At 43.7% G+C, this 23999-nt stretch overlaps 1 protein-coding gene across 4 annotated transcripts in view; it reads right to left on the bottom strand.

Annotated features, from left to right (window-relative positions):
* Positions 1-3366: 3366 nt before the first annotated feature.
* The window catches only part of pax7a (paired box 7a), a 63109-nt gene continuing 42476 nt past the window's right edge, over positions 3367-23999 (bottom strand). For all 4 annotated transcript variants that reach the window (XM_029683424.2, XM_029683426.2, XM_065001871.1 and 1 more), the window contains 2 exons: positions 7974-8223; positions 3367-6666 (listed from right to left, as the gene is read on the bottom strand). In XM_029683424.2, the coding sequence (XP_029539284.1) occupies positions 6551-6666; positions 7974-8223 (366 nt within the window). In that variant the 3' untranslated portion in view covers positions 3367-6550. The remainder of the gene's footprint in view (positions 6667-7973; positions 8224-23999) is intronic.

The raw sequence follows: 23999 nt of genomic DNA, 5'->3' as shown, positions 1-23999 counted from the left end.
TTGGGGGATTATTATACTGTAAGTGCTTTCATGGCGACAGCTGGGAGCTTTTTTAGTCCACATGACACATAAGCTCAAAGAATAAAACCCTGTCTTCCTAAAGCCTATCTTAATCATTCCTCAGCATGTACATACACACTGCTTTGAACCCCTGCAGAGAATACTATTAGAAAACTATTAGCATATTCCGGATTCATCACTTATCATTGTGGAGTTTTGAAATGCCCCCCAACATCTTCTAACTATATATTTAGATGATGTTTTGATGATTCTTTTGGTCCCAAAAACTTTTAGAGTTATTACAGGCAGAATGTTTCCTCATGAGGGAGAACTCTCACTGGTTGTTTCCTTCCTACCTTTCCTCCTCATTCTCCACGCCTCTCAATCGCCCACTCTTCAATTGCAGGTTTTACATTACAGCATGGCCAAGGTCCTCAATTAGATCTGAATCACAGCCTTTATGACTCACTCTGGAAGTGTGCGGCTGGCTGGTTGGCTATACTGTAGCACTGACTTCTCCATCTGTCCATCCCTGCCTCCTGAGTGATAGGGCCCCTTGGTCTTCTCTCTCCACTCTGAGGCTCAGGAGTTTCATTTCCATCCCTGTGATCTAAACAAACCCATTACCTCCAGCAGCCACGTAGCTCTGCACCAGGCAGGACACAAGCCCTGGGCCCAGGACTGACTCGCTGAATGACTGACACAGCCCAGAGCTAAGCCACCGTGGCACACCGCACAGCCACCTTCAATGGCCCTACGTCCGTATAGGAGAACTATATAGACAGGCCCTCTGCACTTTATCTAAACCATTCCAGAGAGGCGAGGGGAATCGGCTCTTGTGGGCTCTGTTCATCCCCTGCTCCTGTAGTCAATCAATTAGGGGATCAAAGGAGGAGAAGAGTGAAGTGTCACAAAGCTGCACCCATACACCGCTGGCTGGGGCTGCCACCCCGGCCCTCGTCCCTGTCTGAGTGACAGCAGCCCAGAGGAAAACAACAGTCCCAGGCTGGGGCTTCAGGACCACGTCAGACCAGAGAGGACAACTAGAACACATGCATGGGTTTCATCTGGACACCCACACACACTTTAGAAGGATGGGGTTTACCATGACACACTGAGGAACGATCCTGATAACAATGCACATTGTCAGGACAAAGCAGAGGTCCGTTGGCATATATGACAGTTCTTTTAAAAAATCAACACAAGAATACAGTTTTGTAGTGAATTGCAATGGGAAAAAACAATTACAGAACAGTCTCAACAGCCAATTATTTGCTGAATGTCCAAGGATATGCAGTAACAACCACCAGTATTTCAGTTCTCAAATCATAGCACCATTTTCTCACACAACTCTTTTCAGTCCAATTACATTAGATGATTTTAGATTTTAACAAATTCTATCAAATAAATTAAAAGATAATTTCCAATTCCTCTACCAATTCCTTCAATTCTCTCACTTCAGAATCAAACTCTTTTTCTGAAATAGATTTTGAAATGGACAATATTTGGTCCCAATGACATACCTTATTTACTGTGCAGCAATCTCCAAGCTGATACACTGTTAGCGTTAGAAATTATATTTTGCTGTTGTGTAACATTTACTTTTTATTGTTTGATGACAACCAAGATATGAAGGATAAGTATGTGTTTTAATTGTAAATAAATCAAATACACAGGATTCCTGCTGAGTATAAATACCTCGTCATTCATTGCATCATACATTTCATTGTTTGCATAAATGACAGTATGATGTATTATAAAGAAGTAGGCAATTTTATGCTGTATTTCTAAAAAACTAAAACACTTTGTTAATGTATGATCAGTAGGATCATTTAAGGACACTGCAACTGCTTTACCCGTGTTAATGTATGATCAGTAGGATCATTTAAGGACACTGCAACTGCTTTACCCGTGTTAATGTATGATCAGTAGGATCATTTAAGGACACTGCAACTGCTTTACCCGTGTTAATGTATGATCAGTAGGATCATTTAAGGACACTGCAACTGCTTTACCCGTGTAATGTATGATCAGTAGGATCATTTAAGGACACTGCAACTGCTTTACCCGTGTTAATGTATGATCAGTAGGATCATTTAAGGACACTGCAACTGCTTTACCCGTGTTAATGTATGATCAGTAGGATCATTTAAGGACACTGCAACTGCTTTACCCGTGTTAATGTATGATCAGTAGGATCATTTAAGGACACTGCAACTGCTTTACCCGTGTTAATGTATGATCAGTAGGATCATTTAAGGACACTGCAACTGCTTTACCCGTGTTAATGTATGATCAGTAGGATCATTTAAGGACACTGCAACTGCTTTACCCGTGTTAATGCCTTTGGAAAAAGGTATAGTGGACAGTTCATTTTCAATCAATATAATAAACGTGTTGTGTAAGAGAGTTTGATGTAGTGTCAGCACTGCCAGTTACAGACCACACATCACCCCGGGAGACAAAGGTTCAATCACAGAGTTCATCACTTTACTCACTACAGTATGTCCCTTTCATTGCCTCTGTCATTCATTTCCCATCTGTCTCCATCAATAAAACTATATAATACATTACAGTAATGGACTGCTGAAATGTGTAAGTGTTTTAAAATGAATGTGTTTCATTGTGGACATACCTAAAGCGCTATCCCCATGCCATTTAACAGTGGGAATGGTAAGAGGAGCTTTGCTACTGTAATATACAGCACAGATGACAGTCCCAATGCCACACTGGACAGATTCCTCAATGCTCTTAACATACCACTGAGATTTGCTGTGACTGTATGCAAACATTAACAAACACCATTCCAGAGCACATGGGCCCTAGCCAGACAGACAGACAGACAGACAGACAGACAGACAGACAGACAGACAGACAGACAGACAGACAGACAGACAGACAGACAGACAGACAGACAGACAGACAGACAGACAGACAGACAGACAGACAGGAGATCATTGCTGGACAATGTACAGAATGAATGACTTCCTACAGCTGTGCTCTGCAACAGTCCTGTGCAGCTCCCCCAGGGTGTACCTCTTTCTGGGACTGCTCAGCTCTCTCTTGCTCTCTCTCTCAGACAATGCTCACTGTGATGGAAACAGACATGTTCCCTGAAGCTCATAGAATGTAATACACATGTGCACGTGTCCATGTATGCACACGTGTGTACTACACTACACAGAGCAAGTGGGCATTGTAGGGAAAAGAGAGGTGAAAAGTTCAGATGAATCCCCATCAGGCTGAATACTCATGATACACATTTTTCTTACATAAAAAAATGACCAATTTGGAGTCTATGTGACTTTATGTTGTATTATTGTATTTTGATACGAAAGCTCAAAAAGGACAAAGCACAGCGCTGGATCTGTTTTAGAGCTTTAATTGATAACAGTTACGCCAGTGTTACAGTAAACACACCAACAGGCTGAAGGTAGTAAATACCAATACAAGTTCCCACTACTCTAATACTTCATACAGCAGAATAAATTATACCATGGTAATATCCACACATGCGGAACAGGAAGGGAAAAAAGAAAAACACAGATGCCATAAAGCAAGTAAACAGGTTAGGGGTCAGAGAGAAGGTGGGGAGAGGAAGAGTCATAATGATTTAAATATCCAAATGTCGATTAACGCAGGTGTTAGAAATGGATTTGATACAATAAAAGCATTTAAAAAAAACATTTTTTTATATACACAATAATGTGGCATTTTTAAACAGATATTTTAGACCAGTCTGGGTTCAGTGCTTCAGAGTCATTACTTTCAGTGAGGTGTTCTCCACTGGAGCCTGGCTGTACACACACATAGCCAGAGAACACACTGGTCTGTCCACCATTCTATTCTAACCTCTTTCCCAGAAAGGAGAGGTCACCATCCTTCATGGCATCAAAGCTGTGCTGCTGAGCCCCTCGACAATGTTTCACACTGAGAGGTCAGAGGTCAGATAGATATGTATGGTCCACGGTAAGGTCTGCACTCAGATCATGAGTCCATAAGATCAAGTGCTGGAATACACCTTCCAATGCTCCTGGCTTCACAGGTGTGGTATAATAGGTTCCATCTGGTCACCATCAAAACACATTGGTCCGAGACTCTCTCTCTCTCTCTCTCTCTCTCTCTCTCTGTCTACTAACTTAAATCCACTCAGTTGAGTTTCAACCTCTTTTATACAATTATTAAATCGAGGAAATTTATTGGAATTTTTTCCTAATTTAATATACAGAATTCCTTACTTAGCTGGGCGCAAAACACTGCATTTTGTTGAAAGAAATCAATACAATATAACACAACCAAAAACAACAGAAGGAAACCAGTAAATAAAAAATACACTGACTTCCGCAGATCTCTTGCTTTAACTACCACTGAACATTGTTCTTGTTTTAGTATAAAACATACTTTTTATAATCAAACAATTCACAATCTACCCGTCTACTGTATCATGTCCATGTATATGCGACTAAGGACTAAATCCTGACTTGAAATATGCATACCTAACTCACTCCAACTTTTGCAAAACAATCACACACTGATGTCAAAGGGAGTTATGCAAACATATCTCAAGTTAGAATTCAGCCCAAAATAGATTGTGTTAAATGTCAACTACGAGTGCTACACAGATGTTTCATATTTGCTATTCTAAAAAAAATGGTTTGTTTTAGTACATTTCTGTGAGTGTGTCGGTCAAAGCAGGAGTTGAATGTCCAGGGGACTAGGAGGAGGGAGTATTCAGTCAAAGCCAGAGAGGTGGCCAGCCAGGGCTGTTACCTGTGCCCTTTCACAATTGACTGGATTATTTGATTTGCCAAAGTGCATGTGACTGGCACAGCTTGTGTACTCTTAATCTCATCATGAGCAGAAAAGGAATGTGACTTGAGTTATTCAACCATTCTGGAGGAATGTTTCACAGGAATGCGGACTTGGTCCACACCAAAGTGGTAAACAGCTGCATGTGCCTTTAGAAAATGTCTTAATTATCCTAAGAGAATATTAAAGGTGGCTGGTAATGAGAACGGTAATTATGAATTAGCTTTGACAGTATGTTTGTGTCATTTAATCCCCTTTCCTCTCTTAAAGTCACATAGACTTCTGTGGTAGATGGGGTTTGGGGGATAGGGGGTTCAGTCCTCATTGGCAAGGTCCATATTTATAAACAGACAAAAATGAATTTCCCCAATCCTGTTTTTACAAACAATGCCCTCCTCCCCATGAAGTACAGCTAAGGATGGGATAGATGTTGGGAGGGGGGAAGCCATTGGCCGCCAAACCGCTGCCAATTCCCAGTAGAATCCGCCCAGCCAGACTTCCCACAGAGTGGCCAAGTTCTTTAGGAATGTCAAGTTGTATATGAAAGTGAGAAGGTCAAAACGCTTACTAAGATTAGAGCTCAGGGAACAGGCAGAGGAACAGCAGTCTGGGAAACAATCAGGTATTGTACACTATGGTAAATAGTATTCACTGTAGGGTTTTTGTGGACTTTACTGTAGCATCTACTGTAATATTTACTGAAGTATACTGTAGATATTACAGATAACTATAGTACTGTAGTAAGAAAAAAAGTATATACTACATGAATAAATGTTGTGGTTTTGGGAACTGTAGAATACTGTATAGTTTAGAAGTGGAAGCTTTCTCCTTGTATGTAGGTAGGTACGTAGATCTGGGGTCTGAGCCGTAGTTCAGAGAGTCTGCTCCCTTCTATAACCTGTAGGGGACAAAACATATTTTCTATACTTGGCATGTAGGTTTCCATTTATGGGTGGCACAAATTACGATTTGTGTGTGTGTCTGGGGGGGGGGGGGGGGGGGTTCTACAGTATACTACAACATTCAATAGTAAGTACTATACATGGTCGAGGGATACTACAGTGTGTAGTATAGTATTCTACAGTATACTACAATTTACTATAGAATTTGATAGTAAGCACTGTATTATTCTATAGTAAACTGTAGTATTTTCTCATGTGGGAGCATCTCTCTCTGACTGGGCCGCCACACGCATAAACGTACGCACACATCCACACACACACAGACACACTCTGCACCACACTACACTGTATCACCTCAGTCATCTGCTAGCATCACACTGACAGAAAAAAGAGCCATGAAGAGAATAAAAAACAAAATCACATGAATCATAATCATAACAGCAATAATAATATAAACAATATTGATATAAAACAAGAGGGATTATCATTTGGATGACATTGGCTTAGTGAACTACTATAAACAACAAGGTCAATGTACATTTGGAAATGGCTCTGAGTGTGGACTGGACTGCAGCCAGGGGCCTGTTCTCCATGCTGGCTGGAGCCAATGTCTCTGGGATGTCTGGACAGAGCCAATCAGGGGTGAGGATGGTACAGGGGAGGGGCAGAGCCAAGGTTTACACAGCCTGACTGCCTGACTGCCTGCTGGGTGAGGAGAGAGAGAATGTGTGCTGGTGCAGTGGATGGGCTGCAGGGTGGGCGGCAGCAGTAGCGTGGTGTATGTACTGTAGGGGGGTGTTGAGTTTAGACTGGGTGGAGTCAGGCAGAGGCTGGGTGTTTCAGTAGGCCTGTCCCGTCTCCACCTGCAGCAGTCCCAGGACAGCAGAGTGGTCTCCCAGCTTCATCCTCCTCTGGGTGGACAGACTCACGTTCTTAGCCAGGTAGTCAACTGCAGCTGGAGAGAACAGACACACAAAGATTCACACATTTGCATGTGAGGGATACACACACACACACACACACACACACACACACACACACACACACACACACACACACACACACACACACACTCACACACACACACACACACACACACACACACACACACACACACACACACACACACACACACACACACACACACACACACACACACACTCACACACAACACACTCACACACAACACACGGCCAACCCTTATGTCCTTGTTGGTCACTGTTGTTCATTTCATCTCTCTGTCTGACTCTGTTCTAAATCAGTTCTGACAGAACCAGTGGAGTAAAATGAGAAATAATTTGAAAACAAAACAATCTCTTTCCCATGCCCTGTTTGAGGTTGGCATAGACTTGGCACGGGCATGTGCCACCTCATAGTGTCTCCATGCTGTCACTCAACATGGTCCCAGAGTGTATTGTGTGTGCCAGTCTTCATTACACTTGGCATCTCTGATTTCATGCCCTCCACACTTCCCTTCCCCGATCATTTTCATCAGTAGACAGCAGCTCTCTCTTTTCTCCTCCATTCATTAGCCAGCCACTGTGCTCAATCACTGTCTTAATTAACCACAGATCAGATCACATCCACACGGCCATCAGTCTCTCTACTCTGCAAGCTGGCTGCAGATAACACTACTGTCACACAAACTCACGTACACAGACACACGCACACACACACACACCTAAACAAACACGCACAGGTATACACATGGGACCAAAGGAGGCTGGCTGGGGAAGTGTGCTACAGTTTACCCCTTATGAAGGGTTTTGACAGCATCAGTCAATAATTATGCTAATCTAATAGATCAGCCTGTTTCCTGCCCCGAGGTGTGTGTGTGTGTGTGTGTTTGTTTGTGTGTGTGTGAGATAGAAAGAGAGAGAAAGGGGTGGCTAAGAGGACAGTGTGGCCCCTCAGGGTGTATTAGTGCCTTTGAAGTGGCCCTGTCCTCATTCCCAGCCAAGCAGAGCAGAGCATAGTGTGACTAAGCTAGACAGCACCGAATGGGAATCAGAGGCCTTTATCAGGAGCACGTGTCTGCTCTGACAGACCAGGAGTCAAAGGTCAGGGGGCAGCCCGGCCTGGGAGGTGGTGGTGGTGGCACTATTTCCTCTAACTACCACTGGTCCCATGTAATATGAGATGGAAGACATGCAGGAGACTTGGAAGGAAGGTCAGATGGGAAAGGCAAAAGACATCCACTCATATACAAACACACACACTCACTTTCACACATTCACACATAAACACAGATGCAGTACTTACTCTGTCCATACTGGCTGTACTGGTATCCAGCAGTGACAGGGTCCACACTGTAGCTGGTGGCGCTGTAGGTGGGGGGGCAGTAGGACTGGGAGGAAGCCAGGCTGTCCACCCCCTTGATGGAGTCAGAGCGCTGGCTGCAGCTGGCTGAGATGGGGTTGGAGGACTCCAGGCTGCCATGGAGGGGGGAGATGGAGAAGTCATGCTGGGACTGAGAGGGCACCGCGTTGGGGTTACTCAGGATGCTCATCACCTGGGGAGGGAGGGCAGAGAGGAGACAGAGGGGGAGTTAGAAAGGCTAGGGTACTAAATAACACATGGATGAGATTGAGTGACTGCACTATTGAGTTGTACAGAGGCATCTTAAAAAACTGTCATTTAACCTTGAAACATGGACCAACAAAAAAAGGGGGGAAAAGGAAAGGTGCGAGGGATGGGGATGTAGATGTAGGGAGATGTAGGGATGTAGATGTAGGGAGATGTAGGGATGTAGATGTAGGGAGATGTAGGGATGTAGGGATGTAGATGTAGGGAGATGTAGGGATGTAGGGATGTAGATGTAGGGAGATGTAGGGATGTAGGGAGATGAGGATGTAGATGTAGGGAGATGTAGGGATGTAGGGAGATGTAGGGAGATGGGGTGAGAGAGGGAGATGTAGGGATGTAGGGAGATGTAGGGAGATGGGGATGTAGATGTAGGGAGATGTAGGGATGTAGGGATGTAGATGTAGGGAGATGTAGGGATGTAGGGAGATGGGGATGTAGATGTAGGGAGATGTAGGGATGTAGGGAGATGGGGTGAGGGATGGGGATGTAGATGTAGGGAGATGTAGGGATGTAGGGAGATGTAGGGATGTAGGGAGATGTAGGGAGATAAGGATGTAGATGATAGGGAGATGTAGGGATGTAGGGAGATGTAGGGAGATGAGGATGTAGATGTAGGGAGATGAGGATGTAGATGTAGGGAGATGTAGGGATGTAGATGTAGGGAGATGTAGGGATGTAGGGAGATGTAGGGATATGGGGTGAGAGAGGGAGATGGGGTGAGGGATGGGGATGTAGATGTAGGGAGATGTAGGGATGTAGGGAGATGGGGATGTAGATGTAGGGAGATGTAGGGATGTAGGGAGATGTAGGGATGTAGGGAGATGGGGTGAGGGAGGGAGATGGGGTGAGGAAGGGAGATGAGGTGAGAGAGGGAGATGGGGTGAGGAAGGGAGATGAGGTGAGAGAGGGAGATGAGGTGAGAGAGGGAGATGGGGTGAGAGAGGGAGATGGGGTGAGAGAGGGAGATGGGGTGAGGGAGGGAGATGGGGTGAGAGAGGGAGATGGGGTGAGAGAGGGAGATGAGGTGAGAGAGGGAGATGGGGTGAGAGAGGGAGATGGGGTGAGGGAGGGAGATGGGATGAGAGAGAGAGATGGGATGAGAGAGGGAGATGGGGTGAGAGAGGGGAAGAAACAAAAATACTGTTTTATTAGTGGTGCCAGTGAGTTCAGTGTTAAACGCAGAGACCGTGTGGGGACAGCGTGGGGACAGACGGGTCTTAGAGTGATAATAGAGCCACTGACAGACAGAACCTCTATGTCCCAGAGCCTGGAGGTTGGAGGAGGCCTGAGGCCTACATCACAACAAGCACTGAGGGACTCCCTAATCCCCAGCCCCTAGCCTAGCCATCTCATGAATAGTAATGAAGTTGGAAGCAGTAAACGATCCTCTTAGATCACATCCCCACAGAAATAGTCTCCACTAGCCTCACTGAAGGGCCTACTGCTAGTGTGAGTTAGGGTTATGGCTAGGGTAAGTATTAGGGGTGTTATTTATACAGCATGAGTGCATTTATTTCAATACTCTGTAATCTCATCTAATATACAATGATGAGTTAACAAATAATACACTTGTGGTATGGATATGATTATCTCCATGAGACAAGAGACACAATCCATCGCCACAATGCAATGCAGATGGAGGTTTCTACTGAGCTTCTGGCCTAAATTGAAACGTTAGAATTGGACTATAATGTCCCTTTTTATAAAACTAGAAAGGGCCGGGGAGATTGTGAATGGGGGAAATGGTCCCACACATGCTTCCCTTATATTGCATGGAAGCATCCTCCCCAACATCAGGTTCACGTTGTCTCGTTACGCTGGGCTGGCCTTTGGCGCTTTGGCTGCTAAACCAATTAGCCCATCATGGAGGTGGTTAAACACACACACACACACACACACACACACACACACACACACACACACACACACACACACACACACACACAGGTTTAAACACAGTTCACAGAGCTGATGCTGTGGTGCAAAATATCCTACAGAAGGACAGGGCTCCAGTCAATCTCCAGAGTGGACATCCAAGCAACCATTATACTGTACAACCTCTTCACCTCATTCATACGCAGCCCTACTGCTCAGCAATACATAGCCAGACACACACACCGGATAGGGAAAATGTATCTTATTCCACAAATTAATCCTATTCTGCAAAAACTGTCTCTGAGGAAATATGAAGCACTTGAGGCACATCAGACATAAAGGCTGTTTAGTGATTTCCTCATGTTAATTCTATCAGGATGGAAACCCCCCACCATCCACCAGCCCCACAACTTATTCAGACAGAACATGTGACATGTATCCATAAGAGGGATATTTATGGCTCTCTGCATGCAGGACACATGGGATGCTCTCTCATATATGGACTGGAGCTGGAAAACAGACTCCTTCTCAGTGTGGAACCTCCTATACCCTGCTGTGCTGGGCTGTGCTGTACTGTGCTGTGCTGGGCTGTGTTGTGGTGTACTGTGCTGTGCTGGTCATGTGAATGGGTGTGAGGAAGTGCTAGTTGGGGGTCCAGGGAGACAGCTGGAGGGGGTGGTGCCAGATATAGTCATCAGTTAATTGAAGCTTGATTACATCGCTTCCTTATTTAAACATTAAATAATAAAATGGCCAGCAATCAGGGGCTGTGCTAAATTGAGCCTAATTACTATTCATAGATTTCACCAGTTCCTCAACAGAGATGGCCACTTTTCATGGACAATTATTTTTTTTCCACAAGATTGCAAAAAAGTTCGTAAAAAGACAGTATTGTTTGGACGGCTGTATCCTTGAGATGCCCTTCCTAAAATTGTTCAGAAGGTTTTGGTTAACTGATGCTGGAGGGGGGAAAGGTAAGCTCCTCGATTGAGCCTGGGTTCATATTCGCTATCTGTAATGTCCTACTGCTTTCACACAGCTAAATAAAAATCAATGCCATTTCACCACTTCCCCCTATGATCTGATGTGGGTGCAGATATGGCTGATGCTGGGTATCAGCTGCAGGGTGTAAAACACACCTTCAACAGGCCTTTAGACCTGCTCTGCTCCAGAACAACACCACTCAATACACACTTAACACCCTCACTCCCTTTCAGAACAGCCCTCCACTACACCCCTTCCTCCCTCTCCCTCTCGCTCTCCGTACAGCGTCCTCAGTGTTCGTTTGTTGTTTGACTTTGTGCTAGGGCTGTTGGAGGAGATAATGTGAGCCAGGAGCAGTTTAAAGGACACTGCTCCAGGGCGTTCCCTGCCTCGCTCTCTACAGATAGATTACTTTCTAAATAATCATAAAAAACTCATTCATTCTCTCAACTTCTGAGCCCTCCAGCCCCGCGGCAGAGTGAACAGGGAACTGGAAGTTGATACAATGTGAATCCTTTCAGAAAAATAAATTGAGCATTTGTGACACAAAAATACATTCTTTTATACCCTGCTAATTTCCTTAACAGTCAAATTATATTTTTTTGTCTACTTAAATGTTTGACGAGCCTTTGCTCTTTGTTGGATTTCCTTCCTGAATAAAATAACTTGACTTACTGTGAGGAAGTTGACTGAATGAGAAAGCGGAAGGCAATATTTTCAAAAATTGAAAAAATGGCATCATTTCTTACATACAATACTCACTAAATTCCCTACAGTGACATATTCAAGCCACAGCTTCAAAGAGATGCCTTATGCCACAAAGTTATTTATTAACCTTATTTTCACTATATATGAAGTACACAATCAGTGCAATATCCCTGAACAATACTTACATGATGTCTATACGGTCATGTAATGTGCTATGCCCATCTTAACCCTTGAATGACCACATCAGGTCAGAGTGCACCTGTGCTCACTGCTCACCCAGTGACACACACTAGTGATGGATGAAAATGTTCATGATACGTTTTTTTCATGTTCACAAAAATATTTCACAGACAAAGTTTTTGCATCTGAAAGAAAGTGATACAGCATAAGGAAAATAAAAAGTATTTTTATATAGATATAAAGAGAGTATATAGATATAAAGAGAGTATATAGATATAAAGAGAGGGGGGAGGAAAGAGGAGAGAGAAGAGAGAAAGAGAGAGTGAGAGTGTGAGAGAGAGGCTTTGGGAAGTACAAAGACTCCTGTAGGACTGAGTTGGCCTGAGGGCCAGCCTGCCTGGAGAGCTGATAGGACAGCCCTGTGTTCCATTCTCGGCGCCAGCGCCCTCGCCAACACACCCCACTCCACAAACACTTCTCTTAATCTGCGCAAGACTGGATTAGCTCCCCTGTCACCGATAGCTCCCGTTCTGCCCAAATCGAATGCCCCCAAGACATACCTTTAAGTTCGGTAGAGGTCACTGGGGCAGAGAGGAGAAAATAAGCACTCCAAATGTCTGGAAGTTATCTGAGGGGCGCAGAATAACATCGCACACCTTGGCAGATCTGCCTGGCTGATACACGCCTCAGCTGGGAATGACTTAAGATCAGGGATGACGATGACACCCAATTTGGGTAGATGTTTTTTTCAATGTCAGTCCTAGGGTGTCATTACAGAGAGTAAATGTATTGTTGAATTTACTGACCTATAAGGTAAGAAGTATGAGTACACTGAATGGTATTTCTTGGTTGATTGGAAATAATTCAAACTTGCGCAACGGCTAAAATTGGGTGCAATATTCCATATAAAATATTGAATATTTACAAATTATTTCTGAGAACTGATTAAAAAAATGTGATGCACATATTACTCTAAATCTAGTAGAAACATTTTACTGATACTGTACATTGAAGGATGCAGGGTAAAATTATTATGCACAAATCAAATAAACAACAGCATCAATTTCTTAATTTTGAAATCAACTAGGAAAGAGAATTAAAAATAAAAGATGAAGGAGTTTTTCTAAAGAGTCAATGGACCAGTGCAACCCCAAGTCCACCCACACTCCCCCTCAGCCCTCCCCTCCCCCTCCCCCTCAGCCCTCCTTCTCACATGAGAGGAACAGCCCAGCGGGCAGTAAGGCCCCTCATCTGAGCAGACATAATGACTATTTAAAAATAACAGCGATTGCATAAATTGAATTAGAGCGTTTTGGTCACGGTGGAGGTGATGGCAGTGGTAGGGGAGCTGTGTGGGGCCGTGCCGCAGACTGACGTGTTGGTGGCAGGCAGCAGATGACGGGCCCTGGCCTGTGAGTCAGTGCATTAATTGGCCGCGGCACGTTAATCAAAAGTGAAAAGTGTCTTCCGCCACCAATGCTATGGGACGAGGAGAGACAGAGACAGGATGAAGAGAGGGTGAGAGGGAGGATGGGAACTGGAGAGAGAGAAATAGGTTTTTGAAGCATGTGGGTTGTACGGGCGGAGGGGGGTTAATTGTGTTCAATTAAGTGCCTGATTGGCACTGACAGAATCTGGGCATTGACAAGCTAGGCACAGATGAGGACGATTAGCGGGCATTGGAACAAGCTGTCACTTCTCACAACATGTTAGCCATACTACCACAGTGTCCCCCAGTCTCTCAACTCTGCTCTCTAACACTTCTCCCCACAAACACTGAACTGCACTATTTTATCTAACAGCTAAACTCGAGACCTAAACACACACAATATCAAATGAAATTCCACATGATCTTAAATAAATACTCATTCCAAAATGTTTCATAAAATGTCATTGGAGAATAATAGTTTTGACAAAATGCATTTTCTTCCCCGGCTCCCACCCGTCTTCTCTAACCCTGTGTTCAATGGAGCACAGCTGCCTGCTACTAGCCAGAGAAAGGTCTCCCTCCCTCCTAAACATCCAACAGTGCATGCAGGGCCCCTCACTAAACAGAGGTTAATATGCCGTCTATTGGGCTGCAATTGGAGAACGTGTGGGGAGCAATCCTCTATTCTCTGCTAGTGATATGCTTGAGTTACTGTGGGATGGATTCAGCCACCAGGAACAAGAGCAACCCCCTCCAATACACAAACACACACGCACGCACGCGCACGCACGCGCACGCGCGCACACACACACACACACACACACACACACACACACACACACACACACACACACACACACACACACACACACACACACACACACACACTGCAACTCTCCTCACCTCGCACCACCGTCTGCCAAATTAAACGGCAGATTTTCTGATTCCAGCAGAGTGGTTTCAGTGAGGCAGGGCTGTGTGTATGAGGGAGGGTGCAGCTCAGAGAGGACAGAGAGGCATATCGGGGAGTGGGGAAGTCGGGGGGAGTTGGGGGGGTTTGTTTGCTAAAAACAGCAGGGGCCAGGCCTAGTGAAAAATGTCAGGTCAAATTGTTCTTGACAGTGTTAATGTTTGCACCTCATAGCCATAATTACATGTAAATAAATAGTGAAATAGCTCTCAGCTGGAGACTGAGAGGAGTGGGCTGCAGCTCCAGACAACCAGCTGGGGACCCAACCACATCACACATTCTCATTTTACTGGCCCACGAGAAAGAGGAAGAGAGAGCAAGGGAGAAAGTGAGGGAGAGGAAGAGAGAGTGAGTGAGTGAGTGAGAAACATTCTATGTGATGTTTACAAAAATATCTGAAGTAACAAAATTATATTTTTGTTTTAAGCTTGAAACAAATATGCTTTGATGTCCAAGGTTATCAGAATAATGTTCTAAAGATGCTGTAAAATATAACACTGAGCAATACTGGGCTCCATTTCACTTTGGTGGGAAGCTGAGATATGTGGGTGGTGTGTTGGATTAGGTCTATCTCTCCACTGAGCACCATAGGGTTAGACTGGGGGAGGGGGAGGGGAGCAACAGGGATAGTGTGCCAATGAAGGACTCGGAAAGAGAGAGAGGAAGAAAGAGAAAGAGAGAAAGAGAGAGAGGAGGGAGAGAGAGAGAGAGAGAGAGAGAGAGAGAGAGAGAGAGAGAGAGAGAGAGAGAAGGAGAGAGAGAGGGAGATGACCAGAGAGGTATTAATCACATCCATGCACCTGTCAGAGTGGCATCTGGAACTAACAGGAAACACATGCAGCCAGACAACATCCCAAACCTCCAGACAGACAGCTAGCAGGGCAGGTTGACTGCAGCCCTGCCCTGCTGCGACTCTGCCACCCCCTGACCCCTCCCACAGAGGTCACACTGCGCATGCCTCACACACCACACACTTCACCTGCCTCCTTTCCTGCCCCAACAAATGGAAGGTATGAGACTGCATAATACTAATAATAAATTATTATAATTATAATAACAAACAAAATATTGATGATGATGATGCCGATAATAATAATCACAATCATAATAATCATAATCATAATAATAAGTAGAAGAACCAAATAAGTAGAAGAAGCAAAAAACATTGTTAAGCGATGGAAAATAATGCAACAAATCTATGGAATAAAAACGTCTTGAGCATGTTTCACAGTGTACGCCTGTGTGTAATTGGTATTCAAGATAGGATTGATGTATGTGCCTATACTTTAATAAAGGCAATACCATTCTCAATCTTATAGGCATTTTGTCTGCGTGGGACACACAGCATGTGAATCAGTCTCAGTCATTTCCTACTTAAATCTTCTAGGATTTACTGAAATGTATATTGGCTGCCTCTCCAAGATAAATGTAAATCGCATTCCCTTATATTTACTATTTATCAGGATACAGCAGCTCACTTTCTGCAGGAAATATCTTTTACCCACAAACACCATTGCATTTAAATAGCATTTTTATTGTCGCCATTGCCTTTCATCTGGGCGCGGGGAGTAGAGCTGCCTCACCAGGGGGAGAGAGAGTGACGGAGAGAAAGAGAGAGCGAGGGACAGAGACAGCCAGAGAGTGAGAGAGAGAGAGCGAGAGAGAGAGACCTACTATTAGCAGGAGTTGCCAAAAAAAGGAGACAGGTTGGTAGGTGAAAAATAGATTAAAACCACATCCAGAGATATTTATGTTAAACAAGAAGGCAAAGAGCGTAGTGGTTTAACTTAGCTGTTCTAGCGGGGTTAGAGGTTGAGCGATAGAGAACACAGGCATGGAACCAACCACTGAGAGCCCACTAGCTGGTTAAGAAATCAAAAGCCTGTTTAGGAAAAACTTTTGCCCATTTAACATACACACACTAAAGGCACCTAAAACCCTATTCAATCTTGGCAGACAATAAAAATGCTATTTAAATTAGATACATACAGTCAAAAGCCCCATATTGCCAATGTGTGTATGTTTGTGACACCAGCAATCCTTTCCTCTGAGTTCAGAAGTGCTAAACAGGCAGCAAGCCCTAATAATCTATGCAGAAACATATAGCCAGTGGATATGATTTACACTCCCTTGATTTTCTTGGCAGCTGCCAAGAGCAGGTCTTATTTTTTTATTTTTTTGAAAGCCACTTATATATTTTTTTATACTTGCCAAATTGAAACAGTATTTGTTTTAATTGAAGTTCTAATTAACGTCTATGTATTCCCACTCTTGCTCTGCGAGAGGCTGAGCTATGAATGCAGGCTATGTGTTCATCCCCTTTGATTAGTTGTCAGAAGAGCTTGCCAGCTGACATGGTGCCCGGTGAGAGGCTTAATGCCCAACTTTTAATAATGTGGGGGACTACATGAATCTCCCTCTCTCATTGGTATTCAGGTGCAGGATGTGTTGTTAGAAGTCAGAGAGGGGGGAGAAATGGAGCCAGAGCCTCTAGATTGTTCCTATATTTTCCCTTTCCCTCTTTTTGGCAACGACTAGTGTTGTCATCTGAAATGGAATTCATCCCGTTTCTTAAAGAAGCGTCAGTGTGCTCGCTAATGGAGGAGAAGAGCGGCAGCGGCAGCTCGGAGTCTCCCCTGGCTTATCTATGTCAGACAGTTGTGGGGAGTCGCTAGCGAGGCGAGCATAGCGTGGTGTCAGCGTGCGTGGTGCGGTGCAGAGCAGCGCGGGTAGCCAGGCAGGCCTGGGGACACGGATCAAAGGGAGGCAGGGGTGAGAGCAGCTCTGCCTGTCTCTGATCCCCTGTGTGTGTGTGTGTGTGTGTGTGTGTGTGTGTGTGTGTGTGTGTGTGTGTGTGTGTGTGTGTGTGTGTGTGTGTGTGTGTGTGTGTGTGTGTGTGTGTGTGTGTGTGTGTGTGCGTGCGTGTAGGCCCAGCCCACTTCCACAGCACCACAGGCTCTCCTCACACATGGCATCCATGGTCCCTCTCACTCCAAAACACACATCACTTCCAGGACAGAGAAAAATGGAGAGTTAACTTACTACCATGATTTATTATCCAACATCCAGCACCAGTCAAAAGTTTGGACAGACCTACTCATTCCAAGGTTTTTCTTATTTTCTATTTTCTACATTGTAGAATAATAGTGAAGACATCAAAACTATGAAATAACATATATGCTATAATGTAATAACCAAAAAAGGTTTAAACAAATCTAAATATATTTTATATTTGAGATTCTTCAAATAGCTACCCTTTGCCTTGATGACAGCTTTGCACACTCTTGGCATTCTCTCAACCAGCTTCATGAGGTAGTCGCCTGGAATGCATTTCTATTAACAGGTGTGCCTTTTTATAAGTTTATTTGTGGAATTTTCTTCCTTCTTAATGTGTTTGAGCCAATCAGTTGTGTTGTGACAAGGTAGGGGTTGTATCCAGAAGATATCCCTATTTGGTAAAAGACCAAGTCCATATTATGGCAAGAACAGCTCAAATAAGCAAAGAGAAATGACAGTCCATCATTACTTTAAGACATGAAGGTAAGTCATTCCGGAAAATGTAAAGAACTTTGGAAGTTTCTTCAAGCGCAGTAGCAAAAATCATCAAGCGCTATGATGAAACTGGCTCTCATGAGGACCACGACAGGAAAGGAAGGCCCAGAGTTACTTCTGCTGCAGAGGATAAGTTCATTAGAGTTACCAGCCTCAGAAATTGCATCCCAAATAAATGCTTCACAGAGTTCAAGTAACAGACACATCTCAACATATTGAGATATTTGGTTCCTACCGCTGTGTCTTTGTGAGACGCAGAGTAGGTGAACGAATGATCTCCACATGTGTGGTTCCCACCGTGAAGCAGGGCAGAGGAGGTGTGATAGTGTGGGGGTGCTTTGCTGGTGACACTGTCAGTGATTTATTTAGAATTCAAGGCAGACTTAACAGCATTCGGCAACGATATGCCATCCCATCTGGTTTGCGCTTAGTGGGACTATTATTTGTTTTTCAACAGGACATTGACCCAACACACCTCCAGGCAGTGTAAGGGCTATTTGACCAAAAAGGAGAGCGATGGAGTGCTGCATCAGATGACCAGGCCCCACAATCACCCAACCTCAACCCAATTGAGATGGTTTGGGGTGAGTTGGACCGCAGAATGAAGGGAAAGCAGCCAACAAGTGCTCAGCATATGTGGGAACTCCTTGAAGACTGTTGGATAAGCATTCCAGGCGAAGCTGGTTGAGAGAATGCCAAGAGTGTGCAAAGCTGTCATCAAGGCAAAAGGTGGCTACTTTGAATAATCTAAAATATAAAATATATTTAGATTTGTTTAACTTGTTTAACACTTTTTTGGTTACTACATGATTCCATATGTGTTATTTCATAGTGTTGATGTCTTCACTATTATTCTACAATGTAGAAAATAGTGAAAATAAAGAAAAACCCTGGAATGAGTAGGTGTGTCCAAACTTTTGACTGGTACTGTAGGTTATTTTTTTCAAGCTATTGCTCAGACTCCTTCCTAACACATAGAAGCCTTGAATTTTATGTCATGTTTAATAGTTTTATTTTGCCCTATCAGTTCTCTTGTGTGTGGACCTGTTTGATCCATTCCAGGTTTAATCAAAAAGGTCCAATATGTCTATTCATCATTTATTCACAGTCATAATTGTTGGAGGTACAGAAATGTGGTTTTAAGATGTGCTATGATCAACAGCCCAGTACACCTGAGTGTGGTTGATAGACTGACTTGTAGCAGTTCTTCCCTACATGGATGTATGTTATTTCACTCTGAGACAATGCATCGTGTCCCTCTGTGTGTTATCCTCAACTTCAATATCCCTGGGATTTGTCTAAAAACGTTGCAATGTTTGTATTTCATTACAGAGGGCTTCTTCCCTTGTAGGGTTTGAACACAAACTCTAACTCTAGCTGTTGGTACTGCTGGAGCCTCATGAGCAGCAGTTGTTTTCTCCCCTCTCCCAGCAGTTGTTTTCTCTTCTCTCCCAGCAGTTGTTTTCTCTTCTCTCCCAGCAGGTGTCCCTGTCATGCAACAAAGAGGAATTCAGCCAAAACGGCTGCCAAAGAACACATCTCCCAAGAATAACTAGGGCTTCAAAGGCTTATTTGAAGATAGTGGCCATAGAGTTGTATATGACCTGACATTGTTTCTGGGGAGGATGTAGACCACCTCAGCTTTGGATATGTTTCCTTTGACAGTGCTGCTGTTTCATCATGCCATAACCAGGTACAGCAGGCTCTGTAAATACAATGCAACTCCCTGTGTTTCACCATGCCATAACCAGGTACAGCAGGCTCTGTAAATACAATGCAACTCCCTGTGTTTCACCATGCCATAACCAGGTACAGCAGGCTCTGTAAATACAATGCAACTCCCTGTGTTTCACCATGCCATAACCAGGTACAGCAGGCTCTGTAAATACAATGCAACTCCCTGTGTTTCACCATGCCATAACCAGGTACAGCAGGCTCTGTAAATACAATGCAACTACCTGTGTTTCACCATGCCATAACCAGGTACAGCAGGCTCTGTAAATACAATGCAACTACCTGTGTTTCACCATGCCATAACCAGGTACAGCAGGCTCTGTAAATACAATGCAACTACCTGTGTTTCACCATGCCATAACCAGGTACAGCAGGCTCTGTAAATACAATGCAACTCCCTGTGTTTCACCATGCCATAACCAGGTACAGCAGGCTCTGTAAATACAATGCAACTACCTGTGTTTCACCATGCCATAACCAGGTACAGGCAGGCTCTGTAAATACAATGCAACTACCTGTGTTTCACCATGCCATAACCAGGTACAGCAGGCTCTGTAAATACAATGCAACTACCTGTGTTTCACCATGCCATAACCAGGTACAGCAGGCTCTGTAAATACAATGCAACTACCTGTGTTTCACCATGCCATAACCAGGTACAGCAGGCTCTGTAAATACAATGCAACTACCTGTGTTTCACCATGCCATAACCAGGTACAGCAGGCTCTGTAAATACAATGCAACTACCTGTGTTTCACCATGCCATAACCAGGTACAGCAGGCTCTGTAAATACAATGCAACTCCCTGTGCTTAAAATGTGTAACAGATCGACTGTTCGAACCTGGAACAATTAGAACAAACGCAAGGCTACATTTTATGAGGACAAATGTACAATTGTATTTATTGTGCTCTAAGTCATTTCGTTTTTAAGGAATGGAGAGCAGAGAGAAGGACATGTGTCGAGCTAAATTGTTGGTAATGAGTTCTTCAATCGCATGCCTTAGCTATTTGCCCAATTACTGTCATTTAAGGCACTGTGAAAGGAATCGCAACAGAAGCTTTCGCCACAGCATGGAAAACTTGGTTACGGAGACAAAAGCACAGATTTATATATTTATCTTGAAACAACTAGTTGTTTATATGTCACTATCCAAGTTTCCATCCAACTGGTTTATGCAAGTAATGTAGATGACAAATAAAAATGATCTTGCCCTTTTTTCCATAATAACAATGTGATCAGGTGCTCTCTAGCCAACAGTGTGCAGATAGAGCTGTTGGCTAGAGAGCACGTGCCAATACAAGAGTAGACGCACTTGCTATATAACGCAACATTTTTTGTGAGTGGAAAATGCGATGGAATTTTTTATTAGATCCATGGGAATTTAAAAGCAAAGTTATTATATGTGCACTTTGTCATCGCGAACAGTTTCTCATCTGCAACTATTTCATTTGAGGGAAACATCTCAGGGTGGGGAAATGCAGATTTTTAGATATAAATGATTTAAGAATATTCACCAATTGGATGGAAACCTAGCTATTGTGGGTATTTAGGGTCATTTAGACTTCAAAAATACAATGTTTCAGAAATTAGTTTGGGAAATATCTGTTGTGAAAGAAATCCTATCAGGTCTTCAAACCAAAAGAGTGCGAGTTGATTGACACACAGAAATATTTCTCCATCAAAAAAGCAATAATAATATTTTCAGCAACTGCTGATATTTCTGCTCCCTGCCTCCACCTCATACTCCTGGCCTTTCCTCAATCCAACACCTGCTGTGACACTAGATGAAACAGGACCAATACAACATCTCTGTGCTCATACCTCTAGCCCAGCCAAGCACAGCTTAACCCACCTCCCCACCCCTGACATAGCTTGCGCCTCTCTCTCGCAAACCAACCAAATTTATATCCCACACGACAACAACCCCAGTGCCTGTGCGGATGGCTTTTCCAGCGGCCGTAATGGGAAAATGTGCGCTGTCGGGAAAGGTTATGGGATTGGGATGGGTGCGAGGACCTGTCGGCAATGCTGAACGCAGCAGGATTCCATTATAAACTTGGCAGTTGGCCACCGCAGCCCATTTACTGGGAATCACAGAATTTTTGTCAATCTTTACCAGTAAAGGGTAGCCCATCAATACCAGACACTAGAGAAAATAGCTCACACATACCAACACACAGGCATATCACCTCCAGACAGATGCTGTCTGAAAAACCATAATATAAAATTCTCATTTCCATCACGATGGAGAGTCTATTTGTATAGTTTTTCCATTACATAGAGGAGAGGAAGACAGGATAGTGAAAACATACAGTATATAAACAACCTAATAAAAAATCACAGTCTCAATCTATGTCAAACTAAATCTATGTCAACAACAAATCTCTAACATTCCAGATGAGTTGCCTGAACGAACTGGACACAACATCTGTTAAACTACAGATAGATAGAGTTAGACAGGCTGAGTTGTGTGTTTGTATGTGTGTGTGGTGGTAGATTTGTTTGTGTTTGTGTGTGTGTGTGTGTGTGTGTGTGTGTGTGTGTGTGTGTGTGTGTGTGTGTGTGTGTGTGTGTGTGTGTGTGTGTGTGTGTGTGTGTGTGTGTGTGTGTGTGTGTGTGTGTGTGAGCACTTACTACATCAGCAGGACATTGAGGGAGTGTGAACTCTGATTCCTCTGTCAGAGAACATCCATCTCCCCACAGTGAAAGAGTGATAGAAAAGCCACATGTTTTCCTGTTATAAACATCACTGCTACATACTATTTACTTTACCACTAATACAATACAATAACTCACATTTAGCTTAAAATTAACTACAAACAAAATATTTTCTTCTGGTTCAATATTTTGAAAAATTCAGACCCACTTTATAGACTAATTGAATATTGAAAATCCTGTTTCTACGATTATCCAAGGTCCTAATCCCCAGTGCTAAACAGGAAACATGTATTATCCAAACACATAGTGGAATGCCTAGGAAGAAAGGGAGAGAGCTGCTGTATCGTCAGCCCGTATTAAGTACTGGAGAGCCATTAATGGAAAAAGCATTCCATGTTCCTGGTGTTTTCTGCAGGTCTGCAGTGAGAGCATTAGCACTTAAAGCCCCTGTGCCATGATTAACAATCAAACACGCTGTGAGCCTCCATGTTATCCTCCGACGCTCCAGCAGGAGAGAAAATCTCTGTTTTGTCACCAAAATCCTTAATTATTTATTCTCTGAAGAAAGAGGGGTAATACCAAGAATGTTTCCAATCTGCTTTGAGAAATATTTGAAGAAGAAAAAAATCCTAATAAAACACGTCTGAACGAGGGGGTAATTGTGGACAAATGCAGCATTGAAATTCATTTTCAACTCTTTACACACCATTTCAATCTTATTTTCTGCTTGTTAACCACATCTTGTTGGCGAGGGTGGGCAAGACTGGCCAGTATTGATGGGTAATTGTGTATAACTCACTTCTCAGACACGATTTGCATCACTACAAATGTTTCCCATTCTGTGCTACATAAGGCTCAACCCCTTCCATAGAGTGGTGTTTTAAATGCTTATTAGTGGAGGTGCCCAAAGAGGATAACATGGAATCCCCAGCTTTTCAGAAACACACCAAACACATGTTTGTTTTACTATCCTTTTAGGGACAAAACAATTGATTCCCATTAAAAATCATTTTTACTAACCACTAACCCTAAACCTAACTCCTAACCCTAACCCCTAACACCTAACCCTAATTCTAAACCTAACCCTAAACTTGCCTTTTTCCTTGTGGGGACTGGCGAAATGTCCCCACAAATGTTCCTTGTTTTACTATCTTTGTGAGGACTTCTGGTCCCCACAAGGATAGTACAACCAAACACACAGACACAGACACGCACGCACGCACGCACGCACACACACACACACACACACACACACACACACACACACACACACACACACACACACACACACACACACACACACACACACACACCACGCACGCACGCACGCACGCACACACACACACACACACACACACACACACACACACACACACAGAGGCAAAGCAATTGCATTTTATATGACAGAGGAGGATTGCTCGGTTAGAGGGGAATCTAATGCCTCCTATTGATTCAAACCCCAATTAGGACAGCAGCGCATCTAATTACTCTGCCTAATGCTCCACAGTATTTTCACTGTGTGTGGAGGGCCGAGCAGAGAGGAGAGGAGAGGAGAGAAGGAGAAGCAGCATGACTGGGAGGGTTAGGAGGCCATGGAGGGCAGCAGAGTA

The sequence above is a fragment of the Oncorhynchus nerka genome, linkage group LG15 (genome assembly GCF_034236695.1).
Source record: "Oncorhynchus nerka isolate Pitt River linkage group LG15, Oner_Uvic_2.0, whole genome shotgun sequence".
Taxonomy (NCBI): Eukaryota; Metazoa; Chordata; class Actinopteri; order Salmoniformes; family Salmonidae; genus Oncorhynchus; species Oncorhynchus nerka.
The sequence above is the reverse complement of the archived record's forward strand: the minus strand, read 5'-3'. Positions and strand labels throughout refer to the sequence as shown.